Source organism: Trichechus manatus, unplaced genomic scaffold (genome assembly GCF_000243295.1).
Source record: "Trichechus manatus latirostris isolate Lorelei unplaced genomic scaffold, TriManLat1.0 scaffold00030, whole genome shotgun sequence".
Classification (NCBI taxonomy): Eukaryota; Metazoa; Chordata; class Mammalia; order Sirenia; family Trichechidae; genus Trichechus; species Trichechus manatus.
The window spans coordinates 19,965,279-19,979,866 of record NW_004443966.1 but is presented as its reverse complement, the minus strand read 5'-3'; the positions used below and the strand labels follow the sequence as shown (position 1 = coordinate 19,979,866).

Sequence of the window (14,588 nt, the reverse complement as noted above, 5' to 3'; positions counted from 1 at the left end):
GCAGTGTCTTGATGCTCAGAGGATGATCCCTGAGCCTAGCATCCCCTCTGACCCCAACCTCACTTTGCCCCAGTCCTCCCCACCCCCACCGACGCTGGGCACTGGCCACGGTTCCCTGTGCCAGGCTCTTTGATGCTACTGTGTTTCCGTATCCATCAGTCCCTCTGCTGGGAATACTCTTCCTTCACTTGTCCATTTGGCAAACTAATTCTTCCAGCTTCAATGTCACCACCTCTGGGAAGCCTTCCAGAGATTTCCAGAGAGCTGCTGCAGATTCTGTCTGCCCACATAGCCTATTCTTCAGAGTCCTGGCATGCTGTATTTGAAATAATCAGTTTTGTCTAGATAATGGTGTCCATCTCCTAGACAAGGTTGTTGTGAGCTTCGTAAGTGCAGGGACCACGGCTTATTCTTAGCATCTGACATGGCAGGAGCTTAAAAAGGGCTTGCTAAATGGAAGAAGGGATCCCCCCTAGCCCTGTGCCTGCCATGACGGTGATGTGACACCACTGTAGTTCTGGTGACCAGGCAATGTCTGAGTCCCCTGCTAAAACAGAAGATATGCTCAGCATTGGAGTGACCACTCTGGGGAAAGGATGGGTAAGCAGTGATGGGGAGAAGGTTCAGGAAAATCTGGGAATCAGAGGAGCTGTTCAGCCACTCCCTTTTTATTCAGAAGGATCCACCTCTCCTGTTACCATCCAATGGAAGACTCACACAAAGCAACCAAGAGAGACCTGCTTGTGTGAAGAGGTAGAGGTTTATTGAAATACAAACATTCGAGAACATGTAAGATAGAAAATAACCACAACATATACAGACACTTGCTGTAAGAAGACGTCTGAGGTATTTATCCACTGCCTAGCCTACCCATGTGCTATCACATCTTCCTGGTTAGAATACACACACGATGGGGGGAGGGGCGGAGGGCCAGAGCTGCCCAGGCTGCCCGCCTACCAGGCTACCAGGTGGTCTTCAGGATTGCACCTCAGGGAAAGCACCTTCTGAATCAGGGCCCTACTCCTGGGGCACCTGCCGGCGCCCTCACTCTCAGGCCTTCTGAGACTCTGCTGATGTCCTAGAGGGCAGCGAGGGTTCACTCAGAGGGTGAGGTCAGGTAAGCTGCCCAGGGTGGGGAAGGACCCAATGACCAGAGAGACAGTACACTGTCCCCGTGTCCCCTGGATGGGAAGAGTTCATCCTTTGTGACCAAACCCCTGAGAAAGACGCACTGGCCAAATGTCTGAGACACATTCAAGTGGGCCAGGGCCAGCCAAGTGGGTCCCTCCCTGGCACCAGATCCCAAGTGCTCTTCCTCACCCACACCTTGTGCTTGCCTGGTGCGTAAGGCTTCTGAGGCCAGAAGAGGGTCCGCCCCAGTGCATGGAGCTGTGAAGGTGTATGTTTGTGTGAAGGGGCTGGGGAGGCGAGAGAATATGCAGTCGGGCAGAGGTACCGCTTAACAGGCTGAGGTATCTGTTTTGTGCTCAAGCTTTGGATTTTCCTTTCCTTCCCTAGACAGGTTTAAATGGGAGTTGTGCCAAGGGCTTGAGCCGGTGTGGTCTACCACCACAGCCCTGTGGTGTCACAGTGGGGTGCTCTACTGAACACGTGAGGGCCTAGATGATTGAGAGGTGAGCCTTGTGCAGGAAATTGCCTTTTCTTCGTAACAAAAGAGAAACCTGCCCCACCCCAGGGTCCAAGAGGAGGGCCTGAGCTCTCAGCATCACCTCATTCCCTGCGCAGCTCGACCTCTGGCAAGGCCAGCAAGGGCCTCAGCCTCTATGGCCTGTCTACGTCCTGAGGTGGGAATGTTGAGTGCGGGGAGACGTCCTGCCCCCACACAGGTGAGCTGGGGCAGGGGTCCAGGACAAGCCCTGCTTTGGCAGGAAACAAGTCAAGGACTGTCTTCATAAATGGCGATCTCAAGCCCCAACTGACGTGAGGGTGGGACTCTCCATCCCACCTCCTTCCCCACCATGATCCCTGAGTCATCTCTCCTGCCTGCCTCCCCCACCTCCTCACTTGGGTCTCAGGGCAGGGATGAGGGGCTGGGGAACCAAATCATTTGTTTGGCTCTGGGGGTGGTCTGCTTTCAATTCTTTGGTGCTACAACAACAACAATAATAAAAAATTTAAAAATAAAAAAACAAAGTCAGTAAAACACATATAAAAAAGATTTCAGAGATGCAAATACTTCCTGAAGATTCAAACATCAACAATTACAAATCTGAGGTATTTCAACGAACCTGACATCAGCAGGTTTCGGGGAGGTGGGGGCTGAGATGGCCCCATGAGAAAAAGGGTGGCCCAAGGGACAAGGGAGCTGTTCTTGGGAGAGCTGGCCAACAAGGGTGAGAGGGGAGCAGGAGGTTGGGGAGGTTCAGTGTAAGGAGGGTGCCAGGGCCTGGGCAGCCCCGAGCTCTGCCTTCCCCTCAGCAGTGGACTGGGACCTGAAAACTGCCCTCATGTGCCCTTCCTTGGGACCGTTAAAAGGGAGACATGGGGCCCTGAGGACTGATTCAAGACTTGGATTTGAAGGAACCACCCCCCAGGAGCCAAGTCCAGTAGGCAAGGTGGGCTGGGAGGGCCCCCTCCCATGCTCAGCAGAGAGGGGCCATGAAGGCAGGTTTTCGGCTCCTAGCAGCCCCACACGAGAGCTAAAAAGTAGGGGACTGAGCAGAGGAGAGGTCAGTAACCCTGGGGTGACGGCGGAAGGTGGGGAAGGGAAATAAATTAAGGGGAAGGGTCATAAAGGGCCTCTAGCCCTGTGTCGGCTTACAGATTGTCGATACACTGTGCCCCGGGATGGGAGGTGACCTGAGAGCCCTGGAGGAAGCTGGCCACCCACAGACCCCTGCCCGGTTCTCCAGGACAATCCCTGATTGGACAACGCTGCCTTGTCCTGCCCCTCCAGCCTCTCCCTGCCCCCAGAGTACAGCAGGACCTGAATGGAGCCTGGACAAACCCTCAACGTCTGGCCAAATGCTGTTTGACGTGGGCTCCGTGAGATGAGGTAAATTCTGTGCATCAACGTCCTTCACTCTCGACAGGAGAGCGGGAGTGGGAAGCCGGCTCTGCCCGTCAGAGGGACCAGCTGGTGGACGGCTCTGCACCGGGGGTGCCCCGGGATGAGGTAGGACTTGGCGAGCAGTGAGAACTGCTGCTGCTGGCACTGCTGCCGACGCTCTGGGGAGCAGATCCTGCGATGAGGTGGACCACAGGTTTCTGGGCAAACAGCACACCTGGGGCGGGGCGGAGGGGGAAGCAAGTGTGGGCAGACGGGGAGAGAAGGGGCACATTCAGTTCATTTTCACAAGTAATTACTGCTCACCTCACTCCACAAAAGCTGCGTTCTAGACGCTGTGCTGGGTGCCGAGAGGACGGCTCCCAGACACTGTCCTGCTTTCAGATGCCTACAGCCCGGCGAGGGGGCAGACAGGCAAACAGAGTAACTCTGCTGCAATGTCATGAATGCTCTGAGGAGGGGCACCTGGGTGCTGTGGGAACAGAGCAGGTTTTGGAGGGCATGGGAAGGTTGACCCAGGAAGGCTCCAGGGTAGAGGGTGCCTGGGCTGCTGGAGGAAAAGCAGCCAAATGAAGGAGGGGGGGATGGTATGCCAGGCAGAGGAAATCCGGGGACCACAGACATAGCAGGAGAAGTGGCAGAGGTGTGGAGGCTAAGGCAGTGTTTGGTATGACCATAGAATGATGAAGGCAGGAGTGGCAGCAGATGAGGCTGGGAAGGTGGAGAGAACAAGGCAGGTTTGACCCTGCAGGGGTTGTGAAGCCCTGAGAGTTTAAAGTGGGGGATGGAATCACGAGATCTGCATTTCAGAACACACTCTCTGGGGTGGGGAGGGCTAGGGCCGAGGAAGCTACTGTAACAGGAGGAGAGGGAGCTGTGGGGAAGGACTCCTGGGTTCCTGGCCTTGGCAACTGCATACCCACTGTAACGGGCTGAACTGTGTCCCCTCAAAATATATGTTGTAAATCCTAATCTCTATGCTTGTGGTTATAAACCCATTTGGGAATGGTTGTCTTTGTTATGTTAATGAGACAGGAATGGTGTAGGGTGTGTATTGAGTCAATCTCTTTTGAGATATAAAAGAGATTAAACAAGCAAGTGAGAGAAGCTGAGATGGGGGAAGAGAGATGCCAAGCCACATGAAGATAGCCCAGGAGCAGAAGCTCAGAAGACACAAGGACCTTCCTCTAGAGCCGACAGAGGGAGAAAGCCTTCCCCTAGAGCTGGCACCCTGAATTCGGACTTCTAGCCTCCTAAACTGTGAGAAAATAAATTTCTGTTTGTTAAAGCTACCCCCTTGCGGAGTTTGTTATAGCAGCACTAGATAACCAAGACATTCACTGAGAAGAGCACAGGGTGGGCAGAGGGATGAAGGCAGAGGGGGCAGGTGGCTGGCTCTTTCCTCTTCAGGAGGCTTAAACCCTCTTCTGACCGCCCATTCTAAGAGGGAAGGTGAAGTCATCTCCGCCTCTCTCAGGGAGAGTGATGAGAGGCTAACAAGGTCCAGACACTGATTTCCTACCTTCTTGCTCTCTCTACGAATGCACACCCAACCCCTAAACCTCCCAGACCACCATAACACAACGTGACCGGCACCCAGGCCTCCCTGGTTTGCCCAGCCGGAGCAGACCTGGGTCTCCTCCAGGGGCCTCCTGTGTCAGGCAGAGACACCTGAATGTGGCCTGCACACCGTGTACCCACTTTTTGGGTGACTGGCAAGTCAGCCTGGTACCACAGCTTCCCTGGAAGCTGCTTCCAGGAACTTCCATCCCCTTCCCTGGCCTCCACCCTAATGCCCAAGGCAGGTGGCCCGAAAGAGATCCAGTGCATGAAGGAATACCCACAAGGCCTGGAAGCTGGTGCTCCAAGGGGTCTTATTTGTTGTTGTTAGTTGCTGTTGAGCTGATTCCACGTGTGAAGAGTAGAACTGCTCCACAGAGTTTTCAGGGCTGTGACATTTCGGAAGCAGGTTGCCAGGCCTCTCTTCCAAGGTGCCTCTGGGTGGACTCAAACCACCAATCTTTTGGTTAGTAGTCCAGTGCTTAACAATTTGCACCACCCAGGGCCTCCCCTAGGGGACTTCGCCCTCAGAAAAATTCAGAAGACAGAAGCGTGCCCTGAGGAAATGCTCTCAGTTTTGACAGAAGGTGCAGTTGAAGATTTTGGCCATCTCCACTGGACACCTCCCAGGCTGGCCAACACGCTCCGTGCGCCAATGGCACGGGCCTGGCGGGAGGCCACTCCCTAGTGTGCCGGGGCCCTTGGGCTCCTACTCGTCAAGCTGTGCTTAACGAATCAGCTCACACCTACACCGGTGAAATAAAAGTGGGAAAAGAATTGCTGTTTTTGTGAGAACTAAGTTGAATGCCTTGGGAAGACTTGGTAAAGGTGCTAAATAAATCAACAAACAAAAAGAACTGCTGCCAAATTAGGTTTAGGGAGAGACAACTGTAAAAAGACTGGAGAAAAAAATAAAGACTATGGAATGATTCTGTTTGTGCTCAGATTGCTTTGCCTGCATCTTAGTCCTTAGTTCATTTTAAAGACAGAGAAACGACAAATAATGTAATCTGGGTGTGCTTTAGGAAAAAAAGAGAAGGGTTGACCCACAGAAAACCTGTGAGTGGTGGACATGGATGTAAGTTACAACACAATGTTTAGGGCATGCATGTAGCACTGCTTATGATTCCTCATGTTAAATGACGATTTTAATTAATGAACCAACATTAGTCCAACAGGGCTAGACAAGGGTGTCTATCCTTCCACCAGGGTGAGGGGATCTGCCATCCCTGTTAACAATCCTTAGCCTCTACTAGTCCGGAAGAACCACGCTACTTTTGGAACCTTGAGACTACGTAAAGGAAGCCATCCTGGGGACGGTCACACAGACGAGATAAGCAGGGTCAGCTGGGAGTGCGCTGAGGCTAGCCACTGAGGCCTGGGCCTCCCTCAGAGCTCAAGAGCCTCACCTGCGTAGGTGGTGCCGTCGATGTCCACAGACATGTTGATGCTCCCAATGCTGCTTGTGGTCAAGTTCAGGGCTGCAGCTGAGGCCTCTGATCTGTCTTCTGCTGGGGACAAGGGAGAACCAAGGCCTGGTCAAGCCTTCCATAGCACTTCTGTGGTCCTCTCCGACACGCTCCAATCTCCTTGCCCAGCCACACCAGGCCAAGGCCTCACGTTGTTAGAAAGCACCCATATTGCATTCTCCTGACCATAAGGTCTGGCAGGAGAACTCAAGCTTGTCAACTTCCTGTTGCTTGCTTTTTCTGCTGAGCCAGTTCATTTCCCAAGTCCTCTGCTCTAGGAGCAAGGGGACTACACACAGCAAGGAGGCTGACCTCAGCTCGACTGCTGTGCACCAACACTTTCACTGCGATTCAGCAGACCCTCACCGAGTACCCACTATGCATCAGGCCCCGGGAAATCAGAGGTCAGGAATAGCCAGTCCCTGCATTTGAGGACTCCTCTGCCTCCTCTTCCCAGTGACAAGAGATCCCTTAGCGGGGCTGTGAGTTCTTCTAGGCGGGGTCTACCTCCCCAGCAGCCGGCCCAGCTTGGGCACCGCACCTAAACCTGAGCAGCTGGCGTTCTCGGAAGGCTGCAGGTGCCGCACCGGCAGCCAAGGCCTCTGCCTGGCTCACCCCAGACCCTGCTCTTTTCATCACACCGAGATTCTTCCAGGGGAGCTGCCTCTGGCTCCGTACAAGACCAAGGGCACCTGCCCTGAACGGGTGATGGAGAACAGAGCCTGGCTCTAGGGGCTGTTACCTCCCAGCTTCTTCAGGCTCCTCACCCAGATCAGGGGAAATGGAATAGGGAGGGCCCACTTGGAAATATGCACCAGCTCTCTTCACCCTCAATTTCTTCCCAACACATGCTGATTCCCATTTGTTCTGAGAGAGAGTCCAGGGCAAGAATGGCAAAGAAATGTGTGTGAGGGGTAAAGGGAGAAAGAGGAACAAGAGAGATGGAGTGTGTGGTTCAGGGAAGAGAGGGTGAGGCAGTAGAAAAATGTGGCGGGGAAGGGGAAGGATGGCAATTATGCTGCCAAACCTGTATTTCTCCTTCCCTGCTCTTCCCGAGGGTTACCGGCACACCACCAATGGGGGGCACGGCTGTCCTACCAGCCCGAGGCAGCTCTGGCCCCTCGGTGAGGCTCAGGAATGACGGCCGTGCCTTGCTCTTGCCTCCATCCGGTGAGGTGCTGGGGTGAAGGTTGAGCCCTCTAATTTAATTTAGACACATCAAAAGGCTGGTGGGAGGGAGAAACAGCAGCTGTCTCTGAAAATCTCTGGCTCCTCCTCCTTGAATAACTAGAGAACAGGGCACTGCCTGAGGCAATTTCCGGTCCCCTAGAAGAGGACCCCAGCTTGGAACTGAGATTTCAGTGACCACTGAGGCCCCAAGGGGCTCTCTTCTGGCCTCTAGACCCTTCTGAGAAGTCTCTTCTAGGTCAGAAGTACGACCCTTCTAGGTCAGCCTTGCCACCCTGCCCCAGTCCTGTGGGAAGGGAGGCACTTGCCCGGAGCCTGGCACTCACCTCTGCCGTTGATCCTGATCTTCATGGGGAGCTGCCGCGCCATGCTGAAAAAGTTGCGCTGGAAGGCCTGCTGCACCAGGCGCTGCTCCTCCTCCGATAGCCTCGATGCCTTCTTCTCAGGAGGCTCCCCTGACTCCAGCCGCTCCCGAAGCTGTTCCAGTGTGGCAGTCCGAGTACCGGGCTGCTGGCCTGCCAAGGTCACGGGCACAGCCAGGCGATTTGGCACGGGCACTGTTGTCACTGGGACTCCATCACCTGTGAAGGAACCAGAGCTGGAACAATCCATCCTCCCACCCAACAAATCCACTGTGGGCACGAGGAGACTTGGCTCACCAACCCCCTTCTGTTCCTCCTCCCCCAAGGGCCCTGCTAACCTTTCCTGAGAGTGGTTGCTGGGGATATCCGAGGGCCACTGGCACTGGTGCCACTGCTGGAGCCAAGCCCGAGGATGGGGAAGCGGATCTTGGGTGGGGAGAGTAGGGCAGGGGCCCCGGTGGCCGCAGCAGTAGCAGCGGTGGGTGAGTAGCCAAAGAGGGAGGAACTGTAGCTGGGCCGCCGGCCCTCCCTCCGGTTACCATCGATGGCTGCCTGGAGCTCAGCTGGGGAGCTCAAGGCTTTTTTCTCACACTCGTAGGCATACAGATACTTCATGTACCTGAAAGGAAGGAAGCCAGAATAATCCAAAATACAGCACCAGAGAATGCTCAGTTTATGTTGCTGGCTCTCTGGAAGCAACCTGTCAGGCAGGCCTCAAGGGTAAAGACAGCAACCCTAGTGCACTTGGTGGGGGAGAAAAATATATTCCACCCCAAGCTCCTCTAGCTGCTTCTCAATTCTTAACACTGTTCAAATCTGAGGCATCTTTCCTTGAGGGAAACAAATAACCTCTTATCTAATGTTTTCATGTTTGTTTTGGTGCCTTTTTTAGCGCCCTGGGAGAAATCAGGCCCGTGTTTTGCAATGTCTTTCCGGCTCCTTGATCTCCTAACCATTCTGAGTTAGGCTGGTTAGAAGGCAGCAACTCCTCCCATTGTGCATGGGACCTGGGATTGCTGTCCTTCTTGTGTCAGATGCCCCAAGAAGAAGAACTCTCTACCCAAGAGTCTTGAGAGAGGGTTGAAAAGGAGACTGCTGTTCTGGTTATAGCTCTGTCCCCAACTTCTCAACTTTTGCCGGAACAAGTCCAATAGATACAACCCCTCCCCTTTTCACGTAGACTGTGACAGGCTGTCCAACTGGGATGTCAGCTGCTCATGCCAAGTTCTTCACATGACAACTTCCAGTGTGTTCCAAAAGAACAGATTCCCTTCAACCCCTCATTCTCTAATGCTACTTTTGGTTTCACTGTTTCTATCAGTTTTCTAATTAACTCAAATGGTTACAAAAATAGGTTGCCAATCCCGATGGGCCCGACTGCCCGCCTTCTTCTGGTCTCCTGTTGCTGGGTAAGCTGAATGTCAGGTAAGAAGGGCCAGGCTTAGGGCAGAGGTGCTGTTGGGAGATGGTGCCCTGGAAAGAGTGTGGATTTCAGAGGCAGAGAACAGGTTTGAATCTTAGCTCCACCACTTACTGGCTGGTAGGGCCTTGGCCAAATTATTGAACCCCTGAGACAGAGTTTTGTAATCTGGAAAGTGGGGATAACACCTGCTTTATGGGGCTGATTGTGAAGTTTAAATGAAACAATATGGTAAAGTACTGCCACATAGGAAACCCTTGGTAAATGGTAGTTCTTGTTATTATTTAGGTTTAATGAGGGATTCACCTCTGAAAGCTCCCAAATGTCACTTCAGGAATTCCACTCATCTTGCTAACTGTACAGTGGAATTTCCTTCCTTTCCTCTAGGTTAAAACATCTCCCTCTCTCCAACCCCAGCTTCCTTCCCCCAGGGCCCTGGCCACTCACTGGGTCCTCAGGGTGAAGGCAGCGCTGGTAATGGACGTGGGCAGGTTCAGGCCTTTGGTGATCTCTCTCCAGATCTTCTTGTTGATGATTTCCACCAGGCCCCCCTTCTCTGTCACCAGCTTGTACAGCATGTACAGGTCCAGGATCTGCTTGGCCATGATGGGTATTCGGTTGATGGGGGTCCCTGTGATCGTTCAAAGAGAAAAAGAGAGGGTTGTGTCATTGTCAAGCAGAGAAGGAAGGCATCTTTATCTGCCCACTTTTTGCTAAGTTGGAAAAAATGTTCATGAATTTGCTTAGAAGTGTAATTTTAATTTGATGCAAATCTTCAAAGTCTGGAAACTACCAGACTGTCAGTTCTCTTTGGGATAAGCAGGACAGGTCGAACTCACTGTGTGGTCTTGAGCAAAACACTTAACCTCTCTGGGTCTGTTTTCCCATTGTTAAATAAGAGGGCTGGACTAGCTGATTTCTAAGTTCTTTTTAGCTAGCAATAAGTTTCCAGATTGTTTCCTGATGATTTAGCAACTTAGACTCCTCTGAAGCCTTCCGCCTCCATTCAGTCGTCACCTCCTCAGGGAAGCTGTGTCCTGACTCCCTGACAGGGGAAGTCCTGTCACAATCATCCACAGGTGCAGCTCCCTGGGCATCCTTTGTAGCACCCAGTGCAGTCTATAAGTGTGTTTATTTGCATGTTGTTAGCTACCTCCGAGTCTATTCCGACTCATGGCGACCCCATATGTGCAAAGTAGAACTGCTCCGTAGGGTTTTCTTGGCTGTAATCTTTGCGGAAGCAGGTCGCCAAGCCTTGCTTCTGCGGAGCCACTGTGTGGGTTCCAACTGCCAACCTTCGGGTTAGCAGTGGATTCCAAACTGCTTTCTTCACCCTGGCTCCTATTTATTTGCATACTGCCTGCCTTCTCTTCTTTTACTCCCGACAGCACTGGCCTGCTGCAGGACAGAGAGATTGTTTTTTCTCTCGTGTGTGCCCTGCCATGTCAAAGGAGCCGCTGGACACACAAGTCTCCAGGGGGATGAAAAGCCACTCAACAATTCTTTCCCCACTGATCACGCCACCCCCTCCCTGGCCTTTGAAAGAGGGAGGGTCAGAGTAGCTTCCGCCCACTGGCCCCAAAGGGAAGCGAGCAGAGCCAGGGACTTGATTAGGAAACCTGGCACCGAGCAGGAAGGGCTACTAATGAGCACCAGGGGACAGCAGGGAGGGCGGGGCCAAGGTCCTTTCACAGCCGGCCGGGATGCTCGTCAGGAGGCGTGATGGATGACTGTCATTTGGCAGCCTCGGGATTAATGATCTGGAGGTCAGAGGGGAGAATTCCACAGGGAAGGGTCACCGTCCGGGGCAGGGCCTGAGACTTGTTGCCTTTTGACGGCAAACGCTTTTACTGTACACAGGCTGCTCCTCCTCCGTCCTGCCCCCTTCCCACTGCCCTGATCTTGCTGAGGGCTCACTGAGCTGCCTGGAGGACTGGAGGCCAGCTTGACCAGAGAAGGGCTGCTTGTTTCTGCTCCTCCTGCTTCTTTCCCTTAAGGAACAGCTGTTTTCTTCTTCTCAGCCCTGCAATATAAGCCTCACCATCCCTGGACAACTCTCCTACAGGATAATTCAAGCCAGAGAATGGAGGGTAGGGTCCCATATTTATGAAGAGGAAGCAGCGTGAGCAAAGACATGAGGACTGCTGTGGAGGGACTAGGCCTCTTTTCTAAGCGTTGGAGCTACAGATCTCTAAGACCTTTGTCTTAATCAGCTGGTCTCTGGAGACCAAGGAAAAAAGAGCCATAGACTTAGATTTAAAAATTCACAAGTGATATATCAGAGGATTACGGGTATACTCTTAAGATACACAGCTCACGTATTAGTTAGCTTTTTCTCCCAACTGTTACAGGGAGTAAACCTTAGTCCTACCCAAAGACAAAAGCCTAATGCAGCAGAACTGGTTCCTGCTAGCGCCTCCTTTCATTTGGGGGCCTGTCTGCTTGAGCACTCATGGCTCTGGCGAGTTCACATCTTCCGTGGCATCACTTGGAGACTCTGGGGGGATCCCTCCAAGGCCCCTTTGCATAAGCCCCCGAAGCTCACATTTCCAGAATCTTCCCGTGTGTAACCTATTAACTTCCAACTCAGAACGTTCACACTGAGCTTACCTTCATCCCCCTAAACTAGCTCCCTTTTCCCATTACTCCTTTTTTTCCCCAGCAGCACCATCATTCTTTGAGGTCTGAGGGCACCAGCTTCTCTTCTCTCATTTATCATTCACTCTTAGGTTGTTAGGAGGCCCCATGGATTCTTCCTCTGAGATACCTTTCAAAAGTACCTTCCTTTCCAATCCATAGCCACGACCCTGACCAGGCCCTTGCTGGTTTACAATTAGATGCCTTTTATCCATAGACTCAACTTACACACTGCCACCCAACAATCTTATTAAAATACCACTTTCACCATGTCACTCACTTCCTTGTTCTAAAACCTACAAAGACTCCTACTGCCTACCCATCCCATCCCACATGTCCAACCTTGTGACCCATGCTCCCCAACACTCCCTTAAAAATTATGCAGGCCCTGAGATAATCTTTAAACCTTAACCAAAAACATCCCCTGAAGTCATCTTAAAACCAAACAACAGTTTAGCTTAACTAGTAAAAAAGGTCTGCCTTGAGCATTATGCTCTTTTAAGAACTATCTATATGGGATCAAATTGACAACAGTCACTCAACAGATTAGATAGGAACCTTAGGGGGCAGTGAGTTTATGTTAATGAGGGAGGAACAACTCAGAAAAGGAGGGTGAAGATGGTTGCACAACTCGAAGAAGGTCATCAACGTCACTGAATTGTGCATGTAGAAATGGTTGAATGGTGTTTACCTTTTGCTGTGTATATTCTTGACAACAACAAAATAAAATTTAGAAGAAAAAAATTACATAGGAAATGTTTCAAGCATATCCCAACGACTCACTCTCACTTCTATTAACTGGGTCTTCTCACTACCCCCCTGCCCCTCAAGCTCATTTCTGCTAGCCCTCAAGCCTAAAATGACCTGCCTCTACAACATCCTTCAATGTCCACTCCCTCCAGGTAGAGTTTTCTACCTATCCCAGTTCATATGGATTTCTTCCTTTTCAGAATTTCCAGTACAACTCCTACAAGTTCAGCAAACAATTATTCTCAAATTGTTTCACGTACGTTTGTCTGGCTTCCCAGCAGGACTGAACACCCTGTGAAGGCAGGGATTGTCTTTCCTTCACCATGCCTTGAACATTCAAGTGTTAAATCAATTAATTTATCATGCAGATAAAAAGAAATGCTTCTCAGAGTCAAAGCAACCAGCTCCGTGGTAACCCACCTGGGAATCTTAAGCACATTTCCCTTATGTTTGTGGTGTGCCTGCCAAGACCCATCATGAGCTTTAAGTCAGTTGATAGCCCTGAACAGAAGCCATCTTGTCCTCTCAGGGCCTAGCATGGTACATTAGGATCCCTATCATCCTTATTAAATGGACAGGGAATGGAGTGGTTTAGCTCCTTGCTTTCCAGGTCCCACAATAAAAGAACTAGAGAGTGGATTCCAAGCGGAAGAGCAGAAGAATGGATGGTGAGTTGGGAATTTTGAGAACATAAAGAAGCCATGACTTCACACGGTGGTGCCAGCAGGAAGGGGAAACAGGTGTCAGAAAAGGCAGCCTACAAAGAACAGATGCTCTCAAATGTTTAACCAACACAGCAGAGCTTACACAGTCAAGGGCTCGCTGGCCTTCTGAACTGTCACCTTGACAGCCAGACACCACGCTTTCGGAACTCCATTTGCGAACAGCTTTCAGAGTTGGCACTATTTTCTTCTGAATCTCTTCAGTGACGGTCAGTGCTCAAATGTGAAGTGTGAATTTTATGTTTAGAAATGGTCATCATTCATTTGGAGGGTAGCCAGGTAAACGGGATGGAAGGACCAGGCTGTTACTACTGTCTTTGACTGACAATGAGGTGTGGCCATAAAACGTGACAGTTTTCTAGTGTGGCTCAAACTGCCTCTGAAGGCAAGTCCCAAGTCAGGAATCACAAATTCTGAGTAGTCACTGGACTAAATGTTGAGACAGCTGAAATGGTTTCTTTGAAGAACAACATTGTTATGGATGCAGAAATTTCATTAAAAATTAGCCTATTTATGGTCACACAGCGTGTGCCTGAATTAGACTGAGCATTGCTTACAGGCAAGAGAAACTGTGGCAGATAGAGGACCTGGGAAGACAAGGTAGGGTCAAAGCGGCACATGAAGTCAAGGTTGTAAATCTAGCCAGTAAGTGACCCTTCCCTGCACCACCAGCAGGAAGGACAGGCTACCCTGGGAACTGCCTCCCCACACCAGACAGAAACCGCAGGTGAAGGGTACACTGCAGCACTGCTCCATGGCCAAGCCCCACTCTGGGTGTACCAGGGACCCTGCTTTACCTCACCCGGAGCCCTGTGCCCTGGTCAGGCACCCTGGTTCCAGAGATCAAGTGATAAGGGTCATCGGCGCTTTCATCCATGGCTGGCCATCTGTAAAGATGCAAGGAGTGCCCAGTGCAGGCAGGCCCCCCGGTGCTGTCAGAAACCAGGCTGAGGCTATTCTGATTGCTAGCTCTAGATGACGGTATGGTTTTCTCACTTGTTAGGTTTGGACAATTACCCAGATAATCCAGACACAAAAACCTGCTCTGGCTTTGATCCTTTTGACAACCAAGGGGGAGGCAGAATCCTCAGCTTGGTCTGCCTCTGCAGCTTGGACCTGGTAGCCAGACCCCTTGTCCAAAGGAGATTTAACTATGAAGAAAGATGAGGTGAAAGCCTTTAGCTGAGTTTACCTCCCCGAACAAGAAACGGAACCAATACATAACGCTGTAGGGCAGAAGGCAAGGTGAGGAGACAGGCACATTCAGGCCTCATTTTCCCCAACTGTGAAATGAGAAGTTTGGCTGGATGATTTTCATTTCTCAAGTCCTATGAGTCTATGAATAAAAACTTAAAAAAATTTGATACATGTTGCTGTCGAGTCCAATCCACCTCATAGTGACCCTATAGGGCAGAGTAGAACTGCCCCATAGGGTTTCCAAGGAGTGGCTGG

At 51.4% G+C, this 14,588-nt stretch overlaps 1 protein-coding gene across 2 annotated transcripts in view; it reads right to left on the bottom strand.

Moving 5' to 3' along the window:
• Positions 1–2,996: 2,996 nt before the first annotated feature.
• Positions 2,997–14,588, bottom strand: part of ARID3B (AT-rich interaction domain 3B) — a 49,731-nt gene continuing 38,139 nt past the window's right edge. Inside the window, exons 4-8 of one of the 2 annotated variants that reach the window (XM_012555098.2) lie at positions 9,475–9,658; positions 7,946–8,226; positions 7,572–7,826; positions 5,998–6,099; positions 2,997–3,245 (exon numbers count right to left, since the gene is read on the bottom strand). In XM_012555098.2, coding sequence (XP_012410552.1) covers positions 3,085–3,245; positions 5,998–6,099; positions 7,572–7,826; positions 7,946–8,226; positions 9,475–9,658 — 983 coding nt within the window. In that variant the 3' untranslated portion in view covers positions 2,997–3,084. The remainder of the gene's footprint in view (positions 3,246–5,997; positions 6,100–7,571; positions 7,827–7,945; positions 8,227–9,474; positions 9,659–14,588) is intronic. The other variant, XM_004374747.2, reaches the window with a different exon arrangement.